The sequence below is a fragment of the Protomyctophum bolini genome, assembly GCF_963924005.1.
Source record: "Protomyctophum bolini genome assembly, chromosome: 2".
NCBI lineage: Eukaryota > Metazoa > Chordata > Actinopteri > Myctophiformes > Myctophidae > Protomyctophum > Protomyctophum bolini.
In genome coordinates, this window is record NC_137863.1 from 41,100,124 (window position 1) to 41,125,470 (window position 25,347).

A 25,347-nucleotide genomic window follows, 5' to 3' on the forward strand; every position below is an offset into this window, starting at 1 on the left:
CACTTTAATGTCACGATGGAAGTCACACCGCCCAAACGTGCTTGTGGGCTTGTTCGTATGCGTCGGCCATTTTCGGTACAGCACGGCATGACTTGGCAGAACGGAACGAACTACAACAAGCCCTCCCCCCCCCCCGCACCCGCCGGCTGGCAGGCATACGGTGCATGCGAGCGCGAGGCGAGGCGAGGGCATGAGCGAGCATGAACACAACTCGCAGAGATAGATTACCGGCCCTCTGCGCTGTGACGCTATCAAAGGGACTCAATAACCCCGCCGGGCCCCCTCTCTCTGCCGCCGCTCGGTGTGGAATCTCCCTGACGCGTGACAGTTGACAGAGACGGCCGCACCGACAACTCACTCACTGTCTCGTTGCCGACGACGAGGCTGAGCGGTCGTCCACTCCTTCCACCACGCCAGTGCAGATCTGACAGGACGTGAAGAGGAGTCGAGGGAGACACGCCTCCGTGGATATACTTGTTTAACACTATATACCGCCACCGCGTCGCCGGGTGTTTACTGTAGATTTCAAACTAAAATGTGTGTAGTACAACACATTTAAGTACTAATACTACTTGTTTTATACTTTAATGGGAACTTGTGAGCTTACAGACACGCTATTTTTGCTCCTTATGTTAACCTCTAATTGGCATGCCGAACATAAACGCAGCACATTTTCACAAAATGTGTCATCCCTCTATTTCCCACGTTCATTTGTAAAACGTGTTGCGTTTGTTAAAGTAACAATCAGGCTTTTACAGTGCAAATACAGGCTGTTTGGTTACAATCTTGACATGCCCTCAAAATTGTATACTGGAACCCCAGGTGTTAAAGTGTGTGCCTTCATCCAGCTATCTGTTCAATCGCACAACAAAGCTTCTACAGTAATTACACACAGGCAGACCACACGACGAGGCATGGAAATATGATGTCGGAGAACAAGACAGTAAGACACAGCACAGCGTGATAAGAATCCCAAACATGGCGCTGTGGGCACTGGGGGGGCGAAAGGGCCTTTCTGTGTGGAGTTTGCATGTTCTCCCCGGGTCCCCTAGGGTAGGTACCCTCACAAAAAACACGCAGTAATCCTGGTCTCTAAACTGCCTCCCCCTGGCCAGCCTGATGGAGGGGAAAGGAACTGTTTGAAATAACTTGTGTTCCTTCCACACGCCACGTCCGAGATTCCCTCCCGTCAGGTGAAAAGAAGCAGCTTGAACTCCTCATGCATAGAAGGAAGCATGAGGTCAGTCCGCTGCCCCCCCCCCCCCCCCCCCCCCAGGTTGGCAGAGGAAGTGTAGTGCCCAGGATTACATTAGATAAAAGACATTGTTAAAAAAAAAAGAAAATTATCCCAAACGTGGAACCAAAAGGCGAGCCCAACGGAAGGACGAGCGGAGAAGACGAGAAGCGAGGGCGTACAGTAAGCCGGAAGCTTTACTGTATGCCATAATTGCGTCATCATTAACAAGCATCAGGCTCCAAAATGCACAAGGGACAAACAACCCTAGTATGTGCGCTATCTGTCTGCAGCACGTGCAGTATACACACACACACACACACACACACACGCACGCACGCACGCACGCACGCACGCACAAATGCACCCACAGTGACTTTAAATACTCCAGAGAGAAGTGTGGATGTATATTAATGACTATTGCTGGAGAACTCACTGACATTGTTGTGAGCCGTGTTCAGTATGTATTCAGGACCTCCAGTAGCATTACCAACCATTCACTGCTTCTATAACCACATTCAACCCATCATGGTGTCCCTATATATCAGGAATGTCTTCATGAAATTAATTCTAAAATAGCAACAAAAAAAACAGCATACTGAATATCTCCAAATAGTATAGCCTGCTGGGCGTTTATTATTACGCAAAATCAATTGGACCCTGGGCGTTTTTTTAAAGAAAACAGGCAGCCTATTTGCAGTATAGGCATGGACTTTATTTAGTTTTTGGACTGGCTTGCGCCGAGCCATTATTTGGTTACAATTCCAATTTAGGCTAAAGAAACTGCAAATAATAATAACCCCCCCCTGGACATAATGGGGGTTGGGAGGGGGGGGGGGGGGAGTTAATACTTACAATGGTGTCAGAGCCTGGAGTTTAAAAGGCTATTGGAGGGCTCCTATTTGGAAATAAGACAGTATGCCTCACAACGCATTGCACTGCCAGCTCGTAGATCAGCTGTTCCTGCTCGTCATCACAACGAGGTACAAGACTTACAAAGTAACAAAGTGGTTGACGACGTGCGTGTGGAAGATATAGACCTCCATCTCAGCATGGGTGTACTTTTCAAAGCCATTGGGCTCTCAGAGACAGACAGCTATCTATCGCGACGGCGGCGGCGCGTGATTCAGTCGGTGTTTGAGAGAATTTGGCCCCGCAGGCTCCCGAGGGAGAGGAGAGAGAGAAAAGGGGACGTTTGACCTCGAGAGGAGAAAGGTCAAAAGAGCAGTAGGTTCTCCTCCCGAGGTACTCTGCTGTCAGGCTGCAGATGGAAGAGCAGCAATCAGCAGGAAGGCACACATTCTCTCACACACACACACACACACACACACGCGCACGTGCTTGTACAAGCATGCACACGCACGCGTACAAGCGTGTGCACAGCTGTAGGAAGAGGGGGGTTCACACAAATGTGCGTGTGTGCGCGCACACGAACACACACACACACAAGGAAGAGCAACGCCTTCTCTCTCTCTCTCACGCACACACACAGCTGTAGGAAGAGGGGGTTTCACACACACACACACACACACACACACACACACGCTCATAGGCACACACGAGGCAGCTCACATATTATTTTGAGAGCAAATCAATAATTTAACACACCGTAGAGTAGACCCCGTGGGCATAATAGCACATCATCTGCATCAGACCTGCTGTAACAAAGTTTATATTCCACGTAACAAAACAAAGCCAGGGGAAAATGACACGAACAAAGTATATTCCTCAAAAAGCTTCAAATCGGTGTCAAAATGACTTCCGCTAAACGTTTATAAAAGATCCATAGACTCCAGAGTCATTCGACGGCATTGCCTCACAAACGTCGTGAGATTTGCTATAGATGTGCCATTTTCTAAAGGTTTTGCCCCAAAACAGGAGGCCAGGTTGAACATGGTTAACCACTGAACCACAAAAAAGGCACAGAAAAACCAATAGATCACCAATCTACATGAGATCACACCAAGTCACACTGTGACAAGCATGACAATTGTCAGGCCGAAAGTGGCTAAAGTGGTTGAATATAGAACTATACTGTCCTCATTGAGAGACTCATTCAGGGACACGTTGTTCAGATGCTTTGCATTGAGCGGCTCCCAGGCTGTGGGTTCATTACGAGGACTATAGAATAACCAGCATCTAAATTGGGAACTCCATTATGGCGGTCTATATGGTGCTGGGAACCCGCCGTGATGTATGTTTATGGAGGCTGGCAGCATGCAGTGGACTAATAGAATGTGCATTATGGTGCCTTATGAATACAGTCATTTCTCTCATTCCGTCTCCACCCCAGCTGTCCCCTCTCTCTCTTCTCTCTCCCTTTTTTAATCACATCTTTATAATTGTCAATTTAATGAAAATCTACATCCACTGGACACGTTCTTGTGCTTTTTCCAATATTCACATCCCATGCATTTTATTTTTATTTAATGAATCCATGTCTCTGAGAGTGGAGGGAAAAAATCCTATTGTTTCATCTGTGGAAATGCCAGAAGGTATATACGGTAACTATGCGGCTATATACTGTCCTATATTGTGGCAGCAGGAAATCTACAGAGGATTCTGAAGTGTGAACAAACACATATTTGTCGAGGCAGCGGTCTAGAGAAGACAGTTGGGAGCATTCAGAGTAGATTATACATTCAGATGAGTCCTGAAAGAGTATTCCAACAAAAAAAAACATTGTGAACAACACGGGGAACGGAAGACGTCATGGCAGAAGCATGACACAGTGTCATCCACATGGAGACCCATCAGTGTTAATTAAAATATGCAGCTACAAAACAGACATTTAATACACATCATCAAAAATGAATGGAGCGCTGTAATCCCAACGATAATACCCCTGTATTGATTTCACAGCATCGCGACGGCACTTTGATCGAAGACGTGACGTGAATACCGACTGTCAATTAGCCAAGCTTAAGAAATATAATCAGACGCAGAGGGATTCAAAGCACGCCACGGAGAGAAAGAAAAGGAAATAAATACTAAACAGGGTCTTGAGTGATGTCATGATGCCCATGGGGGAGAAACTAAAGCATACAATCTGTCACACATGTTAATTTTTATAAACATACATACATACACAGCTTGCACTATATATGTGCGCGTGCATGTGCGACCGTGCGCGCGTGCCTCTGCGTGTGCACGCACTAGCTCACCGCCGACCGACTGCATCATCCAGGCTTTTCGCTCAAGGACATCAAATGGAATGCAAGCTGAGCGCCATGCTGAAACAGTACGATTGATGATCGCTATTGTAAATGTCACATTTTCCACAAGAGCACGTCAGAAAGTGTTTACTGGCACTGCTGCACAGCGCTAGCAGGAGAAGAAGAGGATGGTGAATGGAGGAACTGGGAGGAGAGAAGAAAGGCAACCCCCACCACCCCCACCACCACCACCACCGCCGCGCTACCTTCGGGAATAAACACGTCCACCATGCCTGCCGCCTTGCATGCTTCCCACGACAATAGACATGGCTCATTTTGTTTGCTGGCAAAGTACACTGTTACATTGTCTCACAGTTATGCTGAAAATGTGGGAATACATGCATTATGCTATTTCTACAATAGCCAAGAACATGATTGCTTCTTCCTGAAGTGGCCGTGCGTGCAGCACTTCTACAGAAGAGACGTAACGTTTTGCAAAGAGAAAAACAAATATAGACCTGAAGGAATTTAGAGTAGCCAATGTGGCTGTTATGCCAATAGGCGCACACACACACACACACACACACGCTCATTTTGGAAAGAACTTGGGCGCCCCTTCCCTATAGGCCTACTTCCTTCACAGGTGTTGCCGATGATACTAATTAAGGCTCTGTTCCATTTCGTGTACAGTGGTTCTCAAACGTTTTTCATTTCAAGGACCCCAATAACTCAGAGAGTGTACAAATGGAACCGAATTGACCGGTAAGGGTCCATTTTGGTTCCATTTGTACACTCTCAGAGTTAGACACCTGTGCGGGGCCATTTGGGACCCACCCTCAAGGACACTTTGAGAGACCCACACTGTGTAGTGTTTCTGTGACACCTGTGAAGGAAGTAGGGAGAGTTATTCTGTGTGCATAGAGCCTATTAATGGTCCACACATATTTCTGTGCCACTATACTTTGCCACTACTATTGTAGCCTATTCCATTCAACATTCACTTTGAAATATAATATTCAAAGATTTGCGCCACATTTTTACGATTTTTCAAAAATAGCAGACCTACAAGCTTGTAGCGCGCCTCTCGGTGGCTCGCTATGAGCTTGTAGATCTGCTATTTTTCAATAGCTAAATTATAACGTAATGTTTAAAACACCAAAAGGGGTTCCCGCCCCAAAATGGCCTATTCTACTGGCTCAACCACCCTGAACACCGGCAATTATGTCCGGTTGTTGATGTTTCCACATGTGGAGCCTTCCAGAGACAAAACCGTATAAAACAACATCTGATAATCAGCAGGGAAACAAAACCACCATGGCACAATACTGCAACAATATTCATCATAAACATTTACACGACTAAACATGACTGGACTTCACAAGGGACACGCAACCTAACATGCTAGCCAAGATCCATTATCTTCCACTATACTTACATTAACATGGCACTTATACCCCCGGAGCATTTTACCATACATAACATGCAATTGATGGCAGCCTAAGGGGAGTCTTCATGGTGCAATCTTTCAGACAATCAACTAATGCCTAATCTGTTCTGACCTGAGATCAGATTCTAAAAATGTCTGTTTGAAAATGACAGTTTTCTGAAAAGGCTATGTTTCTATGTCAGTCGTTCTTCGATTTAAAAAAAAATAAATAGCAGATCTACAAGCTCGTAGCGCGCCACTCGGTGGCGCGCTATGAGCTTGTAGATCTGCTATTTTTCAATAGCTAAAGCATAGCATAATGCTAACACCAAAAGGGGTTCCCGCCCCAAAATGGGCTAATCTATGCTCCATCGTACGATGGTGTCCAGGACGCCTAAAATAGCCAATATACAAAAGGCCACAACGTGTCGCCTCTGCGACGCATTGTGAGCTTTCTACATCTCCTATTTCCGGGCTTGTGACAACACGTACGACAAACTATAAATCGGCCGCTAAAGGGGCCATAGCCTCCCCTCACACCCCTTCACCATTCCTCAACAGCCATACCCAAACATTAGTCTAATTCACCCCATAACTGCCCATGGCTCCACTCAAGCTTAGCAGAATAAGGCAATCAGTAGTGTCTTATATGCGGTATTCAGACCCTGATATTAACCCATTCTGACCGGGAACCCATTCTGGTGTTAGCATCATGTTATGCTTTAGCTATGAAAAATAGCAGATCTACAAGCTCATAGCGCGCCACCGAGTGGCGCGCTACGAGCTTGTAGGTCTGCTATTTTTGAAAAATCGAAGAACGACTGACATTTTTAGAATCTGATCTCGGGTCAGAATGGGTTCATCAGACCAGTGTGTGTCCAGTGGAAACCTCGTATGAATCTGATCTCAGGTCAGAATGGGTTAATCAAAGCCAAGCAGGGAGGCAAGTCGACGAAGGTGCTGTATATCTTTCGGGAGAATTAGAATTTACAAGTAGCAGAGACATAGTTAGTGCCCGTAAATTCATTATTGCTGTTTCCACAGATAAGCCCCCAGTGTGGCGCTGTGAATCATCCAGAAAAACAGCCTTGTCATCTGTCTGGAGGATGTACCAGGGCTAGTGGAAAGTGAAGGGGAGGTACGGGGAAAAAAACACTCACTCACACCGGCGAGGACACAAGTGCAGAGAGAAACGTGCACACACAAAGGCATGTGTAGTGAGCTCACGCACGCACACACGCACGCCGCGCACACACATGGTGCAAACAGGCTCAAAACTGATTGACAAGAAAGTACTTCAATATTGCTTTCCCTAAGAAAAGAAAAAAAAAACTCAATTTGCCTGAGTAATCAGTGTACACAGGCTTAATAAGCCCGCGAGATGCAATATAAGGTAATTATGAGTAATGATGCTTTTTGAAATGAAAATGGCTTTCATTGAGTTTACAACCAGCAATCAGTCACTGCCACCATGAGGTCACAAACGGTGTTATGGTCCAGTGTGTGTTGTCCTCCTCTGACCTTGGATGTGTATATAGGGGACTCTGGAGAGACCTCAGTCATTTCGGAAAGGGAGCAAAATGGAAGAACGTTCCAGGAGTTCATATTTAGGAACAAAACAAATGCATTGTACTGTACATGTACTTCTATTCTTGACATCTAAAGGGTGGCACCAGAAGAAAGGAAACTCCAAATCAATAGGTTTGTTCCTAGACTCTAGGGAGCATGAATGCACTCGGCAAGTTTCATGGCAAACTGTTCTTTACATTTTGAGATATGTACAGATACACAAAGTGTGTGTGTGTGTGTGTGTGTGTGTGTGTGTGTGTGTGTGTGTGTGTGCATTGAGTCATGGGGTAACCACCACGGTTCATCCTCTTGGGAGATGCAGTGCATCTCAGATGCAGTGCAGATTGGGGACCCAGAGATTGTACACTAGTACACTCTCAGTTACATTATACAAAAGGGTCTATAATGTTGAAAACCAGTGCCTTATAGAGCAGGGGGTCAGCTAAAACGACCGGTCAGCTAGTGTAAACTTTCTTTGTGTGGAAAAAAAAGTCTTGCAGATTGATTGCAGAACGTCTTTCGAGGCACGATGCTTTGCTCGTGTACCCAATTGAGCGGCTGAAAGTTTTGTGTTATAGGACTTCATTGAATTTAAACATTTATATGTGCAACCGGAAAAACAAAAGGGGACAACGAACGGAATGCTCATTCTGCCAAGCCTGTGGAGACGACGATGTGTGGTGGGGGGGGACAAATTAAAAGGAACGTGCTTTGTGACCAAGGCCCCCTCAGCTGCACGCTGTCTGCACTATCTCTCTGTGGCACAGAGGAGGCTGACAAGTTCACCGTCACATCTGGAGCGGGCCGATGGGAGACAAGTTTTTAATTATAAAACAGAGCCTCAGCTGAAGAAAGGAGGCCACCCCTCTTGCCACCCCAGAGGAAAACGGCTGCATGCGTGTGTGTGTACTCTGCGTCTCGCTCTGCATTGTGTCCCCGGCGCTAAACAGAAGCCGTGCGTTCAGAGGCAGGCACACTAAAATAGCTGTGGGAGAAAGTGGACAAAGTATGTGTGTATGTGCGCAAACCACAGAACGGCAGAGCCATCTGTATACCCCGCGTAAACAACTGCACGACGACGTCCGTTTAATGACAAATCTCTTCGTCCGCCACGGTCTCGACAGACTCTTTGATGTTGTTGCAGTGAATCACTACTTCATTATATAGGACTATGATTGCAGCTACACTCATCAGCACTCTATGAAATCAATCATAGTTCCATTATGTATGTCTGTCTGTCCGTCCGTCCCTCGCATTCAAAAGAAACGCAGCGAAGCCTAATAGTTCACAAAACACAAATACCAAAGATAAATGAGACTTCGTCCCTATTTTTCAACAAATACAACACATCGTCTAAACCCATTTCAATTGTTTTTCTGGGGTTCTCCAAAGAAAAACATAATAAAGCACAATGCTTAAAATGTTCTCAGTGTGTAGTCGATTCCTGCCAAATGTCACTGCAAAACACTGTTCCATAACGCTCTTTCATAATAGACACGGTGCCGTTTGGAGAAAACAAGACACATTACAACGTCCTTGTCAACCTCACGCAACATCATGCAGAGTCATCGACAAATGTTTTGTGAGCCGAGTTGTATACAGTAAGTGCTGGAGAAAGTTTTGGATAAGAAAACAGATCAACATAAACCAGGAAACAGCCGTGTACTATGCGGTATGGGAAGTGTATGTGTGCTGATTGTACATCCTGCTAGGGGGGATTAGACTTATTCTGCATTGATGATTCACTGCATATTGTCGCTGGAGGAGCCTGGCAGGCAGAAATCTATTTTTTTATGTTTATTTCATAAAATGGTCACACAAAAGTAGCAAAGACAGCCAGTTGGCAGACAACCGGATTTGGTGCAGCAGGAAACAAATTAATTCAATCATAATTGAATGAATTAAAGAATATCTTTAACACCCCGGATCCAAAATCTGATCCCCTTGGATAGTTTTGCCACCCCGACCTATCCTGAGAGATGCAAACAGTTAGTGCAGTGCACAATTTCATTCAGCAACATCAGTCAAGCAGGCAAACTTCCACACTTTTAGCCATTCATTCATTCATTCATTGTGTGACACATTGTGTACAGTACATTGCGCAAATCTATTTAGAAGCAATAATTTGGTTGGAGTTAAAAAATGTAATTATAAACTAGCGTGCCTGTCTTTGTTAAATGCAGGCCAACACATTCTTATCTTAGTTATGTTTTATAATAATATAAAATAATAGAATAGAATGCCTCGTCATTGCTATAGGCACAGCTGCGATGCGATACATGCGTACTGAATTGAATACCTGTCTGGGAACTGGGGGACTGATACCTGTCCATTTAAACTCTAGACGGGCCTGCCCCAAAGTTATTAGTGCAGAAAACTAGTCCTCAACAGGCCCGAAAATGAAGATCTGACCCCCCCATGCCAAAGCACCAGCGCTCGCCCAGCAGTCTGCTGTCACCCAGGCGGATGTGTGCACGATCTCGCCCCAAAAGGGCGTGCCCTCAGGCGTCTTACTGGCATACTATAAGACAGTCAATGTTGAAATGTATAACACGGCAGATCGATTTTCCTTTGGCCTGCACGAAAAGTCAAAAAGGCTTCCCACAACCACAAACGTTCCATACTGTACCTCATCATCCCACCTCAACTAATTCTATCCACAAGAATAGAAAGGGAAAAGTGACATGTGCGAGTTATTGATTACGATAGCCCTCAACGCAAAATAAAGTCTAATTACACAGATCAATACAGAGCCAAACTACATGAAAGGCATATTTTGTGTATAAGCTACAGAAAATGGATAATTTATCACGGTACGTGATCTATCAGACAGCAATTAAATCTTCAAAGAAAAAAGAAAATCAATCGTTCTGGTGTTTGAACATTTAATCACATGTGTAATTTGAGTGGTTAGAAAATACTCCTCGGTTGAAAAGGTACTGTATGTCAAAATGTATGTTATTCCTTTTCTCGAAAGTACCATTTTCAATTATTGTCTATTGCAGTGGTTCTCAAACATGTTTATCCCAAGTCACCCCCATAAACAACTTTTTCGTCCACAGTACTCCTGAATTACACATATTTAATGGTACGTACCGTAAATATGTAAAACTTGCAGCCATGACTACCAACAGCAAGATAAAAAATACACGAGTGAGTGTGCTCAGCCTCACTGCCAACCAGACCCTATGGTACAGAAGATGTTATAAATGTGATTCCAATTTAGTGTCACACACCCTGGGTGCATGCCAGATCAGAACTACAGCATATTCTCGATTGTTTTAATATTACTCCTACGGATTTTATCCATACATCACACACATTAGTACACGGTATCTGAATAGTCATGTGATCAAGACAGATCTGTCCGATTTTTCACATTCCATCCCGATTGGCTAAGATTGGCTTCCAAAGTTTGCAGGATTGGTCCGTTTTGAACAAAATACCTCGCATCATGAACGCAGTGTGTGATTTCCATAACATCTTGCACGCACATTCACACGGGAGGCGGACAATTTTCCGACAGCATTCTAGCCGACGGGGCAACGGTCCGCTCCGCAGCGGGGGGACATTCGCTGCGATGCGAAAAAGCGATGGTCCGACATGCGCTGCTCCCGTGCTTGCGGTTAGGGTTAGGTTAGGATTTAGGTTTCGGATCAATATGCTGTCGGAAAAAAGACCTGCACGCACATTCACACTAGGCCGAGGAAGAAATGCCACCCTTTTCACATTGGTCTATTATATAGAGCCACGAGGAGGCCACAATAACCTACCTGACCTGGCGGAGACCTGTGCTCCGAGGAGCACTTTTTCTATGATTAATTATCTCCCAGACGCCATGCCATTAGGCATTTCAACATTATACAAAAGGCCTCGCAAACCCATGAAAAGGGTTGCAGGACGGCACAAGCCATTGTTTGGGGATAATACTGTTGAGATGCTAGGACTCCATCTCGAGTGCCTAGCTGCTCAGTGCGATCTATGCAGCTCTGAACGGACCGTGAACCCTGGATTTACAAAAAAATACCAAAGAGCTTAAGAGCACTCAGGTGTACGTCCTCTGCATTAATTTACAAACGTAATGAAATCCATGAAATAAGCGGTTGGGAGACATTTGAAATGTTTATGGAAATCATGGTGAGCTGCAGCAGTAATGGGACGGATATAAAAAAAACGTGCCTCTTATCGATGCCAAAGGATATGTTTTACATAATATCCATTTAAAATTTTAAATAGAATCCAATCCCAGAATAGTCCTAACTGTTGAAGTGACAACGTGGTTGTATAATGTTTTTCTTTTTAGGCCAGTTTGTTCCTGGATCAGGGCCCACTTGAAATTCCCTAAAGCCTTCCGCGGCCCTAATATGTGGCCACTTAACTATACGTGTTAAGTGGTCAGATGGATGGGCTGCATGTTAATTATAATGATCAATCGATTGGGTTCCTCAACGGTTCCTATTTATCTGCATCACCATGGAAACTAATTTGTTTCCCAATATTGTAAAGAAACAAAAAAAATACCAGGACTCCCTTTGTATGGCCTAAAAACCAGTGCTTCTCAACCTTGGCCATAAGAAGGAGCACACGGAGCTGAACTGTGGATCTCAATATGCAACACCCCCCCCCCCCCCTCGTCTCGTATTATTGATTTACGATTTTTAACGACAGTGGGTGGTGCCTTCATTATGTTGTGCTTGTTAAACATATTATGTCAATTTACAATTTAAGCACTTAACAAACAGACACTCTTAATCCAGAGTGATTTACATTAAGCAAGAACAAAAACATGGTAATACATCAAATACATAAAAATACTAGCCATCATGAATCATACCTAAGGACCCAACAGTGCAATATCTGTATAATGAAACTATGCATATACGCTATAGAGTGATATGTCTAGTCTACATAAAATGCTATCCAAGTTACACAAGCCTAGTATGCAGACGCCTGTAAGGTCAACAAGGCTAGGGCAAGTGCTACGGGCTAGTCGTAAGTATTGTATCGTACTGAATTTCTTATGGATAGAAGATATATAGCCTGCTCACCGTTGCAGCAGTTCTTCTATTCAGTAGTGCTGTTTAAGTACAGGGCATGTTTTGGTTTGTATTGTTTGACTGAACATATTAGCAAGTTTGGAAATCGGTAGCCTACAGCAGTGGTTCCCAAAGTGGGGTCCGGGGACCCCCAGGGGTCCTTGAGGGAGTTCCAGGGGATCCCCATACAGCTAAATGATAGTTTGTAACCAAATAGACCCTAATGGGTCTGTAACTCTGAGGGGTCCATTTGGTTCCATTTGTACACTCGCAGAGTTAAATTAACATTGATTTTACAATATAAAGTGGGGGTCCTAGAGATAGAAATGCCATTGAATGGGGGTCTGTAGACTAATATGCATGTCAAACTGGGGGTCCTTACCCTAAACGCGTTGAGTAGGTTTCATGTTTCAGTGTATGGATAATACAGGGTGAGAATGTGCCTTAGGTAAATGTTTCATGTTTCAGTGCCAAAATACAACGGGCTGGTCAGATGTGCCAGTCCTAGTATACCAGCATACCACAAACCAGTACCAGTAAAAACAGTAGGCTATACCACAAACGTTCCTAAACTCGATACCCAGAGAATGTTGTGTATTAGTGTGGGAACAAACCCTCAAAAGGAGCCTTCATTTTTGACATAGAACAAAATGTTTTTTTGTTTTTGTTTATTCATATACTTTACTGCAAAAGTCATGAAAAGGTAGTTCCAAGTAAATCCCCTGTCATTTTCTGTTTGTATCATATGCATCCCAGATTGATAATTAATCATAATTAATCACTATTCGTAACCATTATGCCCAAAATATGCACATTGTCTCTGTATACTTTTGTGGGATTGAAAAGACAAATGACTCTCTCGCTCCCACCCTGTTATGCTACGTGATTTGGGCAGCGCTTTGTGGCAATAACCGGTACGGACAGGTTCTCTTTCCGTGTACGTGTATGTGGATCATTGTTTGGATCAACCAACGATCAACCATTAGTGGGTGGAAAGATGGTATGCGTATGGTGCGGGTCATTCTGCACATTCGTTAAATCAAATTAATTCCGTAAATTGACAGCCCTCATTTTAATACAAAGCCGTTTAGCCATTTAGTACCTTTCGGTTTCAATTATTAATTTGCTCTGGCACAACTCGTCGTCCTTCTGGAGCTTAACAGTGTACATCACTTCAATAAATTCATTTTTTTTCACATGTTTCCATCTGTGTTGTTGAGTTTTCTCCCTGAGCCCTAGACTCCATCTGCGTCGCAACACAATTCAAAACGTTATTGTTACAACTGCACAGATGGAGAAAGCAGGCAAATCCTTGGTTAGCTCATCGTTGGCACTGGCAAAATAAAAGCATTCCCCTTGAAACGCAATAAATGCCTTTCATCCGTCTGCCTGTGTGTGTGTGTGCACGGCTAACCTTGGTAACATCTGAATTGGTCAGCCTCAAGCTCAGAAGGAACAACAAATAATGTGACGGTCCAACGGGCACTCGCTGGATATGTCTGTAACCAGATCACAGCTGTGATATTATTGGCGATAACCACACTCCCCTCTCCCTCTTGTGTTCAATATGCAATAGTGTGAAATCTCTCAGTACACACACGGGCAGAACTCTGCGAGGTTTAGTCAGCTGTTGACCTTCTGTGTGCATTATTTAAATTCCTGTCACATTGGGTTGATCTACTTGAGAAAGCTGCCCGTAAGATGGAAAACATGAGTGGAGGAAAAATAACGTCCACAGAGCAATTGACATTTACCATGACGCCACTGCAACAGCTAATGAGTGGGAATTACTAAACGGATGAATGAATAATATAAATAAAATAATGAGGAAAAAAGAAGAAGACAAAAGATGTGTTGGCTGGCTGATCCTCCCTTAAGCAAATTTTATAAAATATTATGCCTAATACATTATGTTTTTGCAAACTATGCAAGCTACTGTACCCAGCTCCACTCAATGGCTGAGATCAAGCCAATGTATTATGATGATTATTATAATATTGCAACTTCAATTGTCATTTTGTTATACACAACTTGCACGAGCTGTGCCTATCCTACCGTGATGTAAAATCTTGCCCGACAATCATTTGTTCACGCCATGCCATGGTGTCGTGCCTTAAGAGCAGCAGTTAGTTTATGATGAGGAAAGGAATACATTTATGAGATTAGAGACCAGATTAGATTTAGCAACAATCTTATTTTAATGATGTTTGGGATTTTCTTACAGTATGTGGGTAATATGCGTTTATATATGTAGATATTTTAGTATTTCAAAGTGTCCATGGTGTCATAGACACTGGGCTCACTTCCTTCCTGGACTACAATTCCCATAATGCTCTGGTGCACTGCTCCTCCTTGTGGATAGGGAATGTGGATCCAGGAAGGAAGTGAGACCAGTGTCCATGACACCATGGACACTTTGAAATACAAAAATATCTAAAAAACACATACAAACCACAGGAAAGTGTTTCTTGTCTTCCAAACATCATTAAAATAACATATCTGGTTGCAAAAGGGGTGGGAAGTGACCCTTTGAGCATGGCAGGTATCAGACAGTGGCAGAAGCATCTCTTGATTTGTGAATCCTACATGGCACATCAAATTATGTTTGCATTATTATGAAGCAGGAGGTGGCAATGCACGGAGCTGTAGAGGAAGTCTGGCTTTTTTTTTAACCGAACGAGATCTCAAAATGATAAAAGACGCACGCTGTGAACAAGAGCAGCGCTGACATCAAGAGGTAAAGAGAACGTCTTGCTATCTGCAGGGCAGCCGATGGTGAGGCTATCAAACCGACACAGTCCTGCCGCTGTGGTAAACACATCATTATCCAACCCTGTTTTGATTCCACTTTACTCTACGAGGCATTGCATTTCCATAAACGTTTACAAACTGACGGCACTACTTAATTCAACTTACCTAAAAATGTAGATGGAATTTATTAATTTAATATTTAATATTTCACTTCCAAAAAAAACGATTAAAAAGGAAAGCATTTATTCTTAGATATTTACAAACGGGAATAATTGAGTGTTTACTATGAAAACCTGCATTTGCCGACAGTCAGTGCGTCGTCGTGCCATGCCTCGTGTCACACGCCTTCATACATGGTCACGCCATGTGACACATCACACCACCATATATGGCCGTCTCCATATATGAAGATCACGACACTGACCTCATCAAACCCTGCATAGCCATACATGGAGAACACTGGCTCGTCACCTAGATCTGCATATATGGAGCAACTCCACATCTGATCTGATCTCAAACCCTTAGATCTCCATATATGGAGCTGACCTGTTCGATGTCTCCCTTTTGACCGATACCCGTCCATTCAAACTCTAGACGGGCCCGCCCCAAAGTTATTAGTAGAGTTCTCAACGGACCCGAAAATTAAGGCCCGGCCCTGCCTGGGCCCTCATCAAACCCTGTACACTCTCAAGACACTGCCCCCGCTGCCACCCTTAGATCTCCATATGGAGCTGACCTGTTATGACATTCCATATGTTGATCTGACCCTGTCCCCTTTTCCAGCACCTTGGACACTTTACTATATCAAGTGGACTTGACAACCTGTGTGTTGGACTTTTTCTTTTGCGATTGTGCCTTGCCCAAACTGAACTCATGCACATTGTGTATATATAGATGCACTTTGTTGTTCAAAACAGCTGGAAATAAATAAAACTCAACTGAACTGATGAATCACAAAATGATCAAAGACACAATTATTGCAAACAATGTCAACTCTTGTTGGAACCCGCAGGGAGCCAGCTATTATTTGAACGAACGCTTTCCGAAAAGGCCACATGTCACATGTGTAGGTGGTGGTTATATAAAAGCAACAATGCACTTGAAAGAGGTGATTATTACGCATAGTCTGCCGCTGTCGACAACACCCCGCAATGACAGTGAGTGTTCTATGACTGCTCCCAGATCAGCGTCATGCTCAAACACTCTCCACAAGTCTCCACATCCAAGCCTCCTGCTATTACAGCCAAATATCATAATGTTTCATGGGAACACTCGCTGGATCCCACCCCCTTATAGAACATGGCAAATCTCACATGCTCTGCAGAAATTAAATGGCCACGACGAGTCTACTGTACATATTAAATTCCTCACATCCATATGCCCTATATTACAATTCTGAGACCGCGAGGCCTCCACAAGTAATAGAATCTTTATCTTTGTAATTCAAGTGGGACCTGTCCTCCATGATTGAATGAGGGTCATTACGGGCCAAATGTTCAACACACTACATGGAGATGACACATCGCATATCATAAGCTACTAATGTGGTCTATCTTCTACTGCATAATGTTAAATTACTATTAATATCAGAATCGCCAGCTTGCTTCACTTACAAATCAATACTTAAATAGCGTGCGTGTGTGTGTGTGTGTGTGTGTGTGTGTGTGTGTGTGTGTGTGTGTGTGTGTGTGTGTGCGTGCCTGCCTGCCTGCCTGCCTGCCTGCCTGCATGCCTGCATGCCCGCCCGTTAAAAGCGCATTGTTGCAAAAGGTCCCAAAAAGTACATTTTGTCAGATGGGCTATAATAATTGTAAACCTCTTTAAAGAAGGGGAGTAATATGAAAAGCTAAAATATGATATGAACACACTTTTGACCCACGTGTGGGTCTCGGATGGATTTTATGGGTCGCTAATACAGTGAAATATGCCTTTTATGTTTTAGTTTGCCACCATTTGTTTTTTACTAAAGATTCTCAATAGGCTACTTCACAAATTAAATGCAAATGCAAACATTTTTCAATTGAACGGGAGACGCTGAGAGCTCGGAAGACATTGTGTACCCTCTCTTTGCTCTGAAAAGTAATCTAGCTGAAAATAGAATTAATACAAAAACTAAAATAAATAATACAACCATTTGTATAGTTAATTTAACCAGAGGGAGGGATAAGGATCGTCCCATGAGGTGACAGGTGGACTGGTCTCTGGCCTGGCCACCATTGTCTTTAAAAAAATCACACCCGTGTGAACTGAGTGGTGCAATCCCCCCCCCCACACACACACCTCTCTCTCTCTCTCCGTCTCTCTTTCTCATTAGCAGGCAACAGTGCAGCACTATCCCTCTCTCTCTGTTTCTGGCAAACGGCGCCCCATACTGGTACTCATTATACTGGTGCTCATTAACGTCACATAGATAGGTGAACACAGACACACAGAGTCACAGACACACGGACATTGCTGTTCCTTGGAGTGGTTGCACCACTCAAAAATACTTTTGATTTATGTTGGAATATGTTGAATGAATTCCTTAATGCCCATATTATTTAAATGACTCTCGAACTGATTTAACTGACATTGGACAATAATGATGGGAGTCATTATTTTGGATATGATCATAAAATTGGCCATGGGACTGTTCGCCGAGTGTGTAATTCAACACATCTCTCATTCTCATACTGTGCTTGTCCCAACCTGACAAGACGCTGATAAAGTACCTCAAAGTCAAGGTACGTTGGAACTTTTGATAAAGAAAGTTTTTTGTTTGTTTGTTGAAGTCTGGATATACTGTAGCTAAATCAGTAAGCATAGCCAAAACTAAAGACCAACTCTTCCTCAAGGTTATTATAGTTTGTGAAATGTGCATTTGTTTTTGTGTTGTTTTCTTTCATTCATTTTTAAAGCGGGTTTGCTAGTTTAGTTTCATTTTGTGAAAAGTCTTGGTTTTAGTTTATTTATGTGATATGGCCGGGTAGTCATGTGCGAGATTAAAAAAGAAAAATAGTTAGAATGTAGCCCATCTCCAAGTTCACAACGCGTCTGCGAACCGGCAAATAGGCTATAATACTGGCGATTCTGGATTAATAATAACCTGATTAGTCGTCTAATGTCGATCTTGGCGAACTGTGACTTTTTTGTGTCAAATGTCGTTTTAGGTAGAGAAAGAGGATGTATGAATATAGTATTTTAGTTCATTTTGAAGCCAATGCAGTTTCAGTTACCAAACTTACCATAGATAGTTTTGTAAACGCCTTTTTTTCCTTCTTCTTCTTCAACTAAAATGTTTTGTCAATTGCATAGTCAACTATAATAATACTTTGCACTGCCTCACAAACACTCACTTCCAAGTGAACAATCAACTTTTAGTACCCAGGTGTTCATGTCAAATGGCATCATTCTCAACGTCTTTCTCTCTTCACTCTGCCTCCATCCTCTTTCACAGTTCTCTTCTTCTCTCTGTCTCTCTCACTGACTGTCTGTCTAGGACCTAAGTCTGGCAGCACCTAGACTCTAGGACCTAGAGTCTAGGTGCTGCCAGACTTACTAAAGAGCCGCGCACGTTCTCGGCTGTGCGCAGCTTCTTTTCCGGGTTTTTAGACAGCTGGTGGATGGAAAAGAAGCTCCACTTCCGCAGACGACTTGCGCAGCGGCCAGATTGCCGGAAACGCTCTCCTCCTCCGCGTCAGTCGTCCGTGGAGGTGGAGCTTAATTTCCATCCACCAGCTGTCTAAAAACTGGGAAAATAAGCTGCGGACAGCTTCTTCTGTCCGAGGCCGTCGACCGCTTTGAGCTTAGGTGTGGAAACACAGTCTGACTGTCTGACTGTCTGTCTGTCTCTCTCTCTCCCCCTCAGGAGGCGAAAGTGTTGGCCTTTCACATCTAGGGTGATAATCACAGCGTCTTCTCAGGAATTTTGCTCTCTGGCATTATTCTAATGTCTACAGACTGTAGAATATGTTATATTTGAATAATGCTAATGTGTGGCCTTAGAACATAGGCCGCCTCTCCCCAGTCTTAAGGATTATACAGCAATGTCCTGTAATGCGGTGAGAAATCTTCCCCAAGTCCAAAGTTAATCTAAACACAGATGAGTTATGCAAGGACTGAGCAGCACTTGAGTAACTCCAGCATGGAGCCAAGAACTGATTATCATTCAAGAAAGAGAATAAGTGCATTATTCAAAGCAAATCAGCGATGGAAATCATGCAAATGAATGCAAGATTCTTGCTCTAGCTAGTTGAAAGTGATGATTAATACACAAAAAATGGAGGCATTTTTTTTTCTACAGGTACAATGGGGAGAAGAATGGAAGAGAAAGCCGACAGAGAAATATGACCTCGACCACGCGTGCTTTCCTCAGGCACGTCTTCATTTAATGGCAAACTAACACAGCTGTTACGAATTGAGTTGGAGAACAAAACAAACACCATATGAATTTCTACCTCTCAGATTAAACAAGTGATGGGTATGTGTCCTTTCGTTACAGGAAACTGCAGTCGCCTACCCACCGTTTGTGTGAGCGTGCGTGTGTGCGTGTGCATGTGTGTGTGTGTGCATACGTGTGTGTTCATGTGTGTGCGTGTGTGTGTGTTTGTGTGGGTGCATGCATGCATGCGTGCATGCAGTAAACAGCTGCTTATTCAGCCTTCATATCAAGGTCAGGCTCACTTCACTAAACATAACAACTGTTGCCAAGCAACCACATGGGCCTACAAAAGGTGCTCCATTGAGCACAGCATGAGAGAGAGAGAGAGAGAGAGAGAGAGGTAAAGTGGAGATGAGACAGCCGTCCATTGTGAACAGCGAGAGGACCCGAGGCCTCGGTACGCACCTGTGCCGTCGCCACACTCAGCCCCGCTAATAGAAAGGATACGGCCGGGAACCACGGGCTTCCTGTTGACCAGCGCGAAAGACAGCTCCGTCCGCAGGAACACGGCGGAGGCCTTGATGAGGTGCTGTCCAAAGCGCACGGTCGACATGTCCTCTTGGTCCTCTTGGTTCATGGAAGAAGGCCCTGAGAAAACAAAACGATGGCAAAAGCCAGACTGGTCAAGAGGGGCGAAAGGCAGGAGCAGGTTTTGTGCTCGTAGTATAGACAGCCAGCCATGTTATTATAGGGCTGAAATGTCATTTATAGACCAGACATTAATATAAAGTCTTACTCTAAGCAAGGTCATCTTACTTACTATTTATTATTATCATCATTATTATTAGTCGTCAATTGGCACGGTGAAATTAATTAGCTACCACCTTGACCGTAGGTTTCCTTGACAGAAGCGATACCACTAACCTTGATGGATAAAATCATCATTCCTTGTTCATTCACTTTATTTTTAATTAAATTTTTACCTTTTGGCTGTGGATATTAATACTGTTACCGTCTTATTTGTGTGTATATATATATATATATATACATACATACACATACATGTGAATATATAGATCTTTCATTTTCTCTGGGGAGTTGTTAACCCATCTAGACTTTCAAGCACCAAACAATGTGTCAAGATATGGGCATATTGAAGATTATCGTTATTATCGTTTATTTTCAGGACTTTTCCAGAAAAGGTCTGTTCTAGTAAACAACCACACTGTTCAATGACCAATCAGTAGCAAGCAATATTCAAGTCAGTCAGCGTGTCAACATGTCTGAAAGAGAATTTCATTGTCACTTTGGCTCCAAGACATCTGTAATGGGAATTTTAGAATGCCAACTACAGTGCCAAATATATGCTTTATTCTGTATTTCTCTGCCTTTCCATTCAGTCTCTTTGCTCACCAATGTGCTCAGTCTAATTCATGCAGCTGTCAATCCAACAGCTGACTTGACTCCTCCACGCCGTCAGCAAAGGTATACTTATTTGTGTGTCGCCCTTATGTTTAGCGCAGATCCGTATATGGACATTACAAGGACTATAAGGACTGTCTGAGAATGGGGTTGAGGAGGCTTGCGCCCGGAGGGGCTGCTGGAGCAGGCAAGGAGGCCTGTTCCTCACTCTCTGTGTGTTGTTACTCTGCCGAATCATCTTAATAAATTCTCAACACTTCACTTTGTCATTCCTTCATCTTTGGAAGATTATTTAATCTACAACATCCTAAGGATAAATCTAGCTACATCCGCTGCATTCGGATTGGCCGAGCGTCCATCCCTCACCCGAGTACGCGTAGTTGTGTTCATATAGATTGACCATCTATACGAACACACAACTCAGGCGAGGGAAGCCGATTGAGGAGGAAGAACTTCACTTCACTGCACTTCTGACTCATATGGGCTGCGGCGGTTTCCTGTCAGCAGCAGTGTTGAATGGAGTAGGATGGAGGCACTATGTAAAATGGTAAATGGTGCATTTACAGTATCTACAGCGCTTTTATCCAAAGCACTTTGCATAGACTGTGCATGCATTACCCATTCACACACACATTCATACACCGATGGCGGATGCAAGGCGACACTAACTCTGGGGGAACCCGGGATCGAACTGGGAACCTCACCATTCCCATCCGCTCTGCCAACCACTCCACTGCCCCTATGTCTAGCCTAGCCGCAAATTGCAACTCGACTCCCCATTCATCCAATTTGCTTTTATTAAACAACGTTAAACTTGCATTGCAGCTCTAGGCTGATTCTTTTGTAAAAAAGTGTTGGGAGTTTGGAAGCCCTCGTCGAAGTCACTGAACGACCCTCTGCGTACCACCCGTTTCGAATTTGCACATAATGCAGGAGGCAGCAGCAGCGCGACCCGTTAATAAAAGCGTGCGCTTCCGAACTCCAACACTTAGAAAAATAATCACCTGCACAGAATTTCTTGACAGAAAAGTGTCTATTTGTCTACGGTGGATTTTTATGAAACAAAAGCTTGGCAGATTGAAAAGAGTCATTCAAGCTTGGCCTAGAGCTGCAATGTTGGTGAGTTTAACATTGTTTAATACAAGCAGATCGCAAAAGCAAAAATTGGATGAGTGGGGAGTCAAAGGGTATTGCAACTCTAGATTCATCCCATTATTTTAAAAAAAATCTAGAGTTGCAAATTGCGGCTATACCACGTCTGTAAAGCATACGGCAGAGAGTACTGTATGTGTATACCGTATATACGGCAGGGGTGGGCAACCTTTTCAGGCACATGATCACTTAGCCGTTTCCACTTAGCTCTGATCACACAGCAGCACCGGAGAGTACAAATCATCATTGCTTTTATGGCTTATTAGGATGGACTGCTAATTAGAATAATAGTACAAGGACACATAGAATAATTATCTTGTGTGTTTATAAATGTTTGCAACATGATGATGTTCGTCCAGGAACTGTTTATAATATAAATGACCTCCTGGCAATTTGTCGTGCAATAAAATGCATTGTCCCTTGGTTTTTCTTGCTTGACGTCTAATAAAATCAAACAAACAAATGAAGAAGATCATGTCTGTCTGTCTGTCTGTCTGTCTGTAGCAGCTAATCTCACAAATGTAGGGCCGATCAGCATCACATTTCCTCTGCACGCTGCCAGTGGGCCATGAAGTGCCCCTCTCTAGTTTAACCCATTCTGACCCGAGATCAGATTCATACGAGGTTTCCACTGGACACACACTGGTCTGATTAACCCATTCTGACCTGAGATCAGATTCTAAAAATGTCAGTCGCTCTTCGATTTTTCAAAAATAGCAGACCTACAAGCTCGTAGCGCGCCACTCGGTGGCGCGCTACGAGCTTGTAGGTCTGCTATTTTTCAATAGCTAAAGCATAACATGATGCTAACACCAAAATGAGTTCCCGTTCAGAATGGGTTAATATTAAAACCAAACAAATAATGCATCCATATGAATAATAAAGATAAGAGAAATTCGGACTGGGGAGAAAAAATATCCAAACGTTGGTTGTTTTTGGTCATTTGATCACCTCAATAGCCCAATTCAATTGTTTTACCTACTGCAAGTGATAGGTAGGTAAAACATTTAAAAAATAAACAGACAGTATACCAAATCTAAACACATTATACAGAATATAAGCAACACACGCACATTAACGTATTGACATCTGACACTTATGACCAACACCTGGGAATACCCGAAATATACCCGGAATATATATATATATTCAGGTCCAATTCCTCATGGGGGCGGCCGAGATCCCTGGTCCAATTCCTCATGGGGGCCCTGGTCCCCCGGCCCCCACGTCGTTGGCCTAGATGTACTGTATAATGGCTTGTACTAATGGTTGGTATTTTACTTGTTTAGTAAGGGCGCGCAACACACACACACACACACTCTCACTCTCTCTCTCACACACACACACACACACACACACACACACACAGTCACCACGTGAGACAAGAAGAAAAAGCGAGATTGCATGACACCATTCTTCCATACAAAGGTTTTCACAATGATGCGAGGTGCATTGAGCCAGCTTTGAGATCGATCTGCATCTTCATTGTGACACAGCCAGTGCTGTCTGTGGATGGACGACCTTAAAACTTAAACAAGTGTTTTTTTGCCATTTTGTTACCATTTTGTTCCAGGAAAGAGTAGTCATCTCTCCCACTTTGTGTAAGTACGAGAAGGTGTGTAATGTCATGTCTGTGTGATTATATGCATGCAGTAAACAGCTGCTTATTTGGCCTTCGCATCAAGGTCAGGCAGTCTTCGACAAGGACAACAACTGTTGCCAAGCAACCCACGGGGTCCCGACTCCCTGCTACAGAAGTGCTCCGTTGAGCACCAAATGTTCCAATTGAGAGAGCAAGAGAAAGTGAAACTCTCTACGGAATATATATATATAACAAAAAAAATAACAAAGCACTTAAACAGAATACTAGACAGAAACCCAGTGGGACATGAGAATGAGAGTGAGATTCCATGCAACACAGATCTTGAACAGTATTCATACTGTGTGTACCTAGGCACATCCCGACTGCCTGAGCCAGCAGGGCAGCTTCTTCCTTTTTTGTGACAAAATGATTGTGGTTCACCGATACACTGTGAAGACCCACTAACCCACTACGCTCCAGCTCACCGTGCTTCTGGAGTTGCCCAGACAATTCAAAACTGTATTATTAACCCATTTAGGCCCGACGTCGAAATTAAAAAAATGTCTTCTAAATCATGACAGTTTTCTGAAATACCTATATTTCTAACTATGTTTCCAAATTTGCGCCACAGGTTTTTCAATAGCTAATGCATAGCATAACGCTAACACCAAAAGGGGTTGATCCCGCCCCAAAATGGGTTAAAGTGACTTCAGAGCTGAGAAGTCTGATACATTCAAACTTTTTGCCCTGAAAATAAATATTAATACCGATAATCTTCAATATGCCCGTATCTTGAATGCTCAGTAAGGACACCACTAGCAGAAGAAACGTTGATGCCTAACTGTCTATTGCTTAGGTGTAGTCATAAAGCACATCTACAAGCTCACCATGTGTGCCGCACCTCTGTGAGCTTGAAGATCTGTTATTTGAGTGCACACAAGCAGCCATACAGCCCCATGCTCTCACTAGCAAGGTTAAAAACATGGAATTAAAAAGGGTAACATTTCCTGGTGCTGGGGGGGGGTGTTCAAGGCCTATAGCGAGGTTTCCGACTTATGGAGGTTTGAAAATCCTCCTTTCAACTGCTATAAACGGTGATCATGTTGTGGACAAGTGTTTTATCGTTTGGAGGAGGCAAAATTGACGTAGTTATTTGCCAATTTGTGACACAAAACATCTTTTTGATTTTGGAATAAATACATAACAGGCCTACCAAGATGTTAGCCTTTTATGGTTATTTTTTTTTCATTTTCAGTTACAGATATCGTGAAATATCGTCGACGAAGTCTCTTGCAAATATATCGAATATGGATATTATAGTTATGGAGGGCCCAACATGGCCACAGATATGGTATCGTGAGGTTTCCCCTGTCGTCTCACCCCTATTCTGGATGGTGACCATGAAGACAAACTTTGAGACATCTTGTTTGGGACCAAAGTGTTTCTCAGACTGAGAAAGCAATAGACCAACTACACCGACCGACTAAGTAACGCTGCCATCATTAGAGCATGGCTACAAAGCAGGGTAAAAAAAAAACATTCATGTCCACCTGCTCCCCTTTTGCAATGGACGAATGCGCCGCTCTGAGAGCGCAATCTGACAAACCCCTTCATCAAATGTCAGGTTTGAAACTCGGCTAAGAAAGCTCATTATTTGGCG

The 25,347-nt window shown here is 43.5% G+C and overlaps 1 protein-coding gene across 1 annotated transcript in view; it reads right to left on the reverse strand.

Moving 5' to 3' along the window:
* fhit (fragile histidine triad diadenosine triphosphatase) overlaps positions 1-25,347 on the reverse strand; it is a 330,306-nt gene that overhangs the window by 222,080 nt on the left and 82,879 nt on the right. The window contains exon 4 of the mRNA XM_080781553.1: positions 20,039-20,179. Within this exon, the coding sequence (XP_080637679.1) occupies positions 20,039-20,168 (130 nt within the window). The 5' untranslated portion in view covers positions 20,169-20,179. The remainder of the gene's footprint in view (positions 1-20,038; positions 20,180-25,347) is intronic.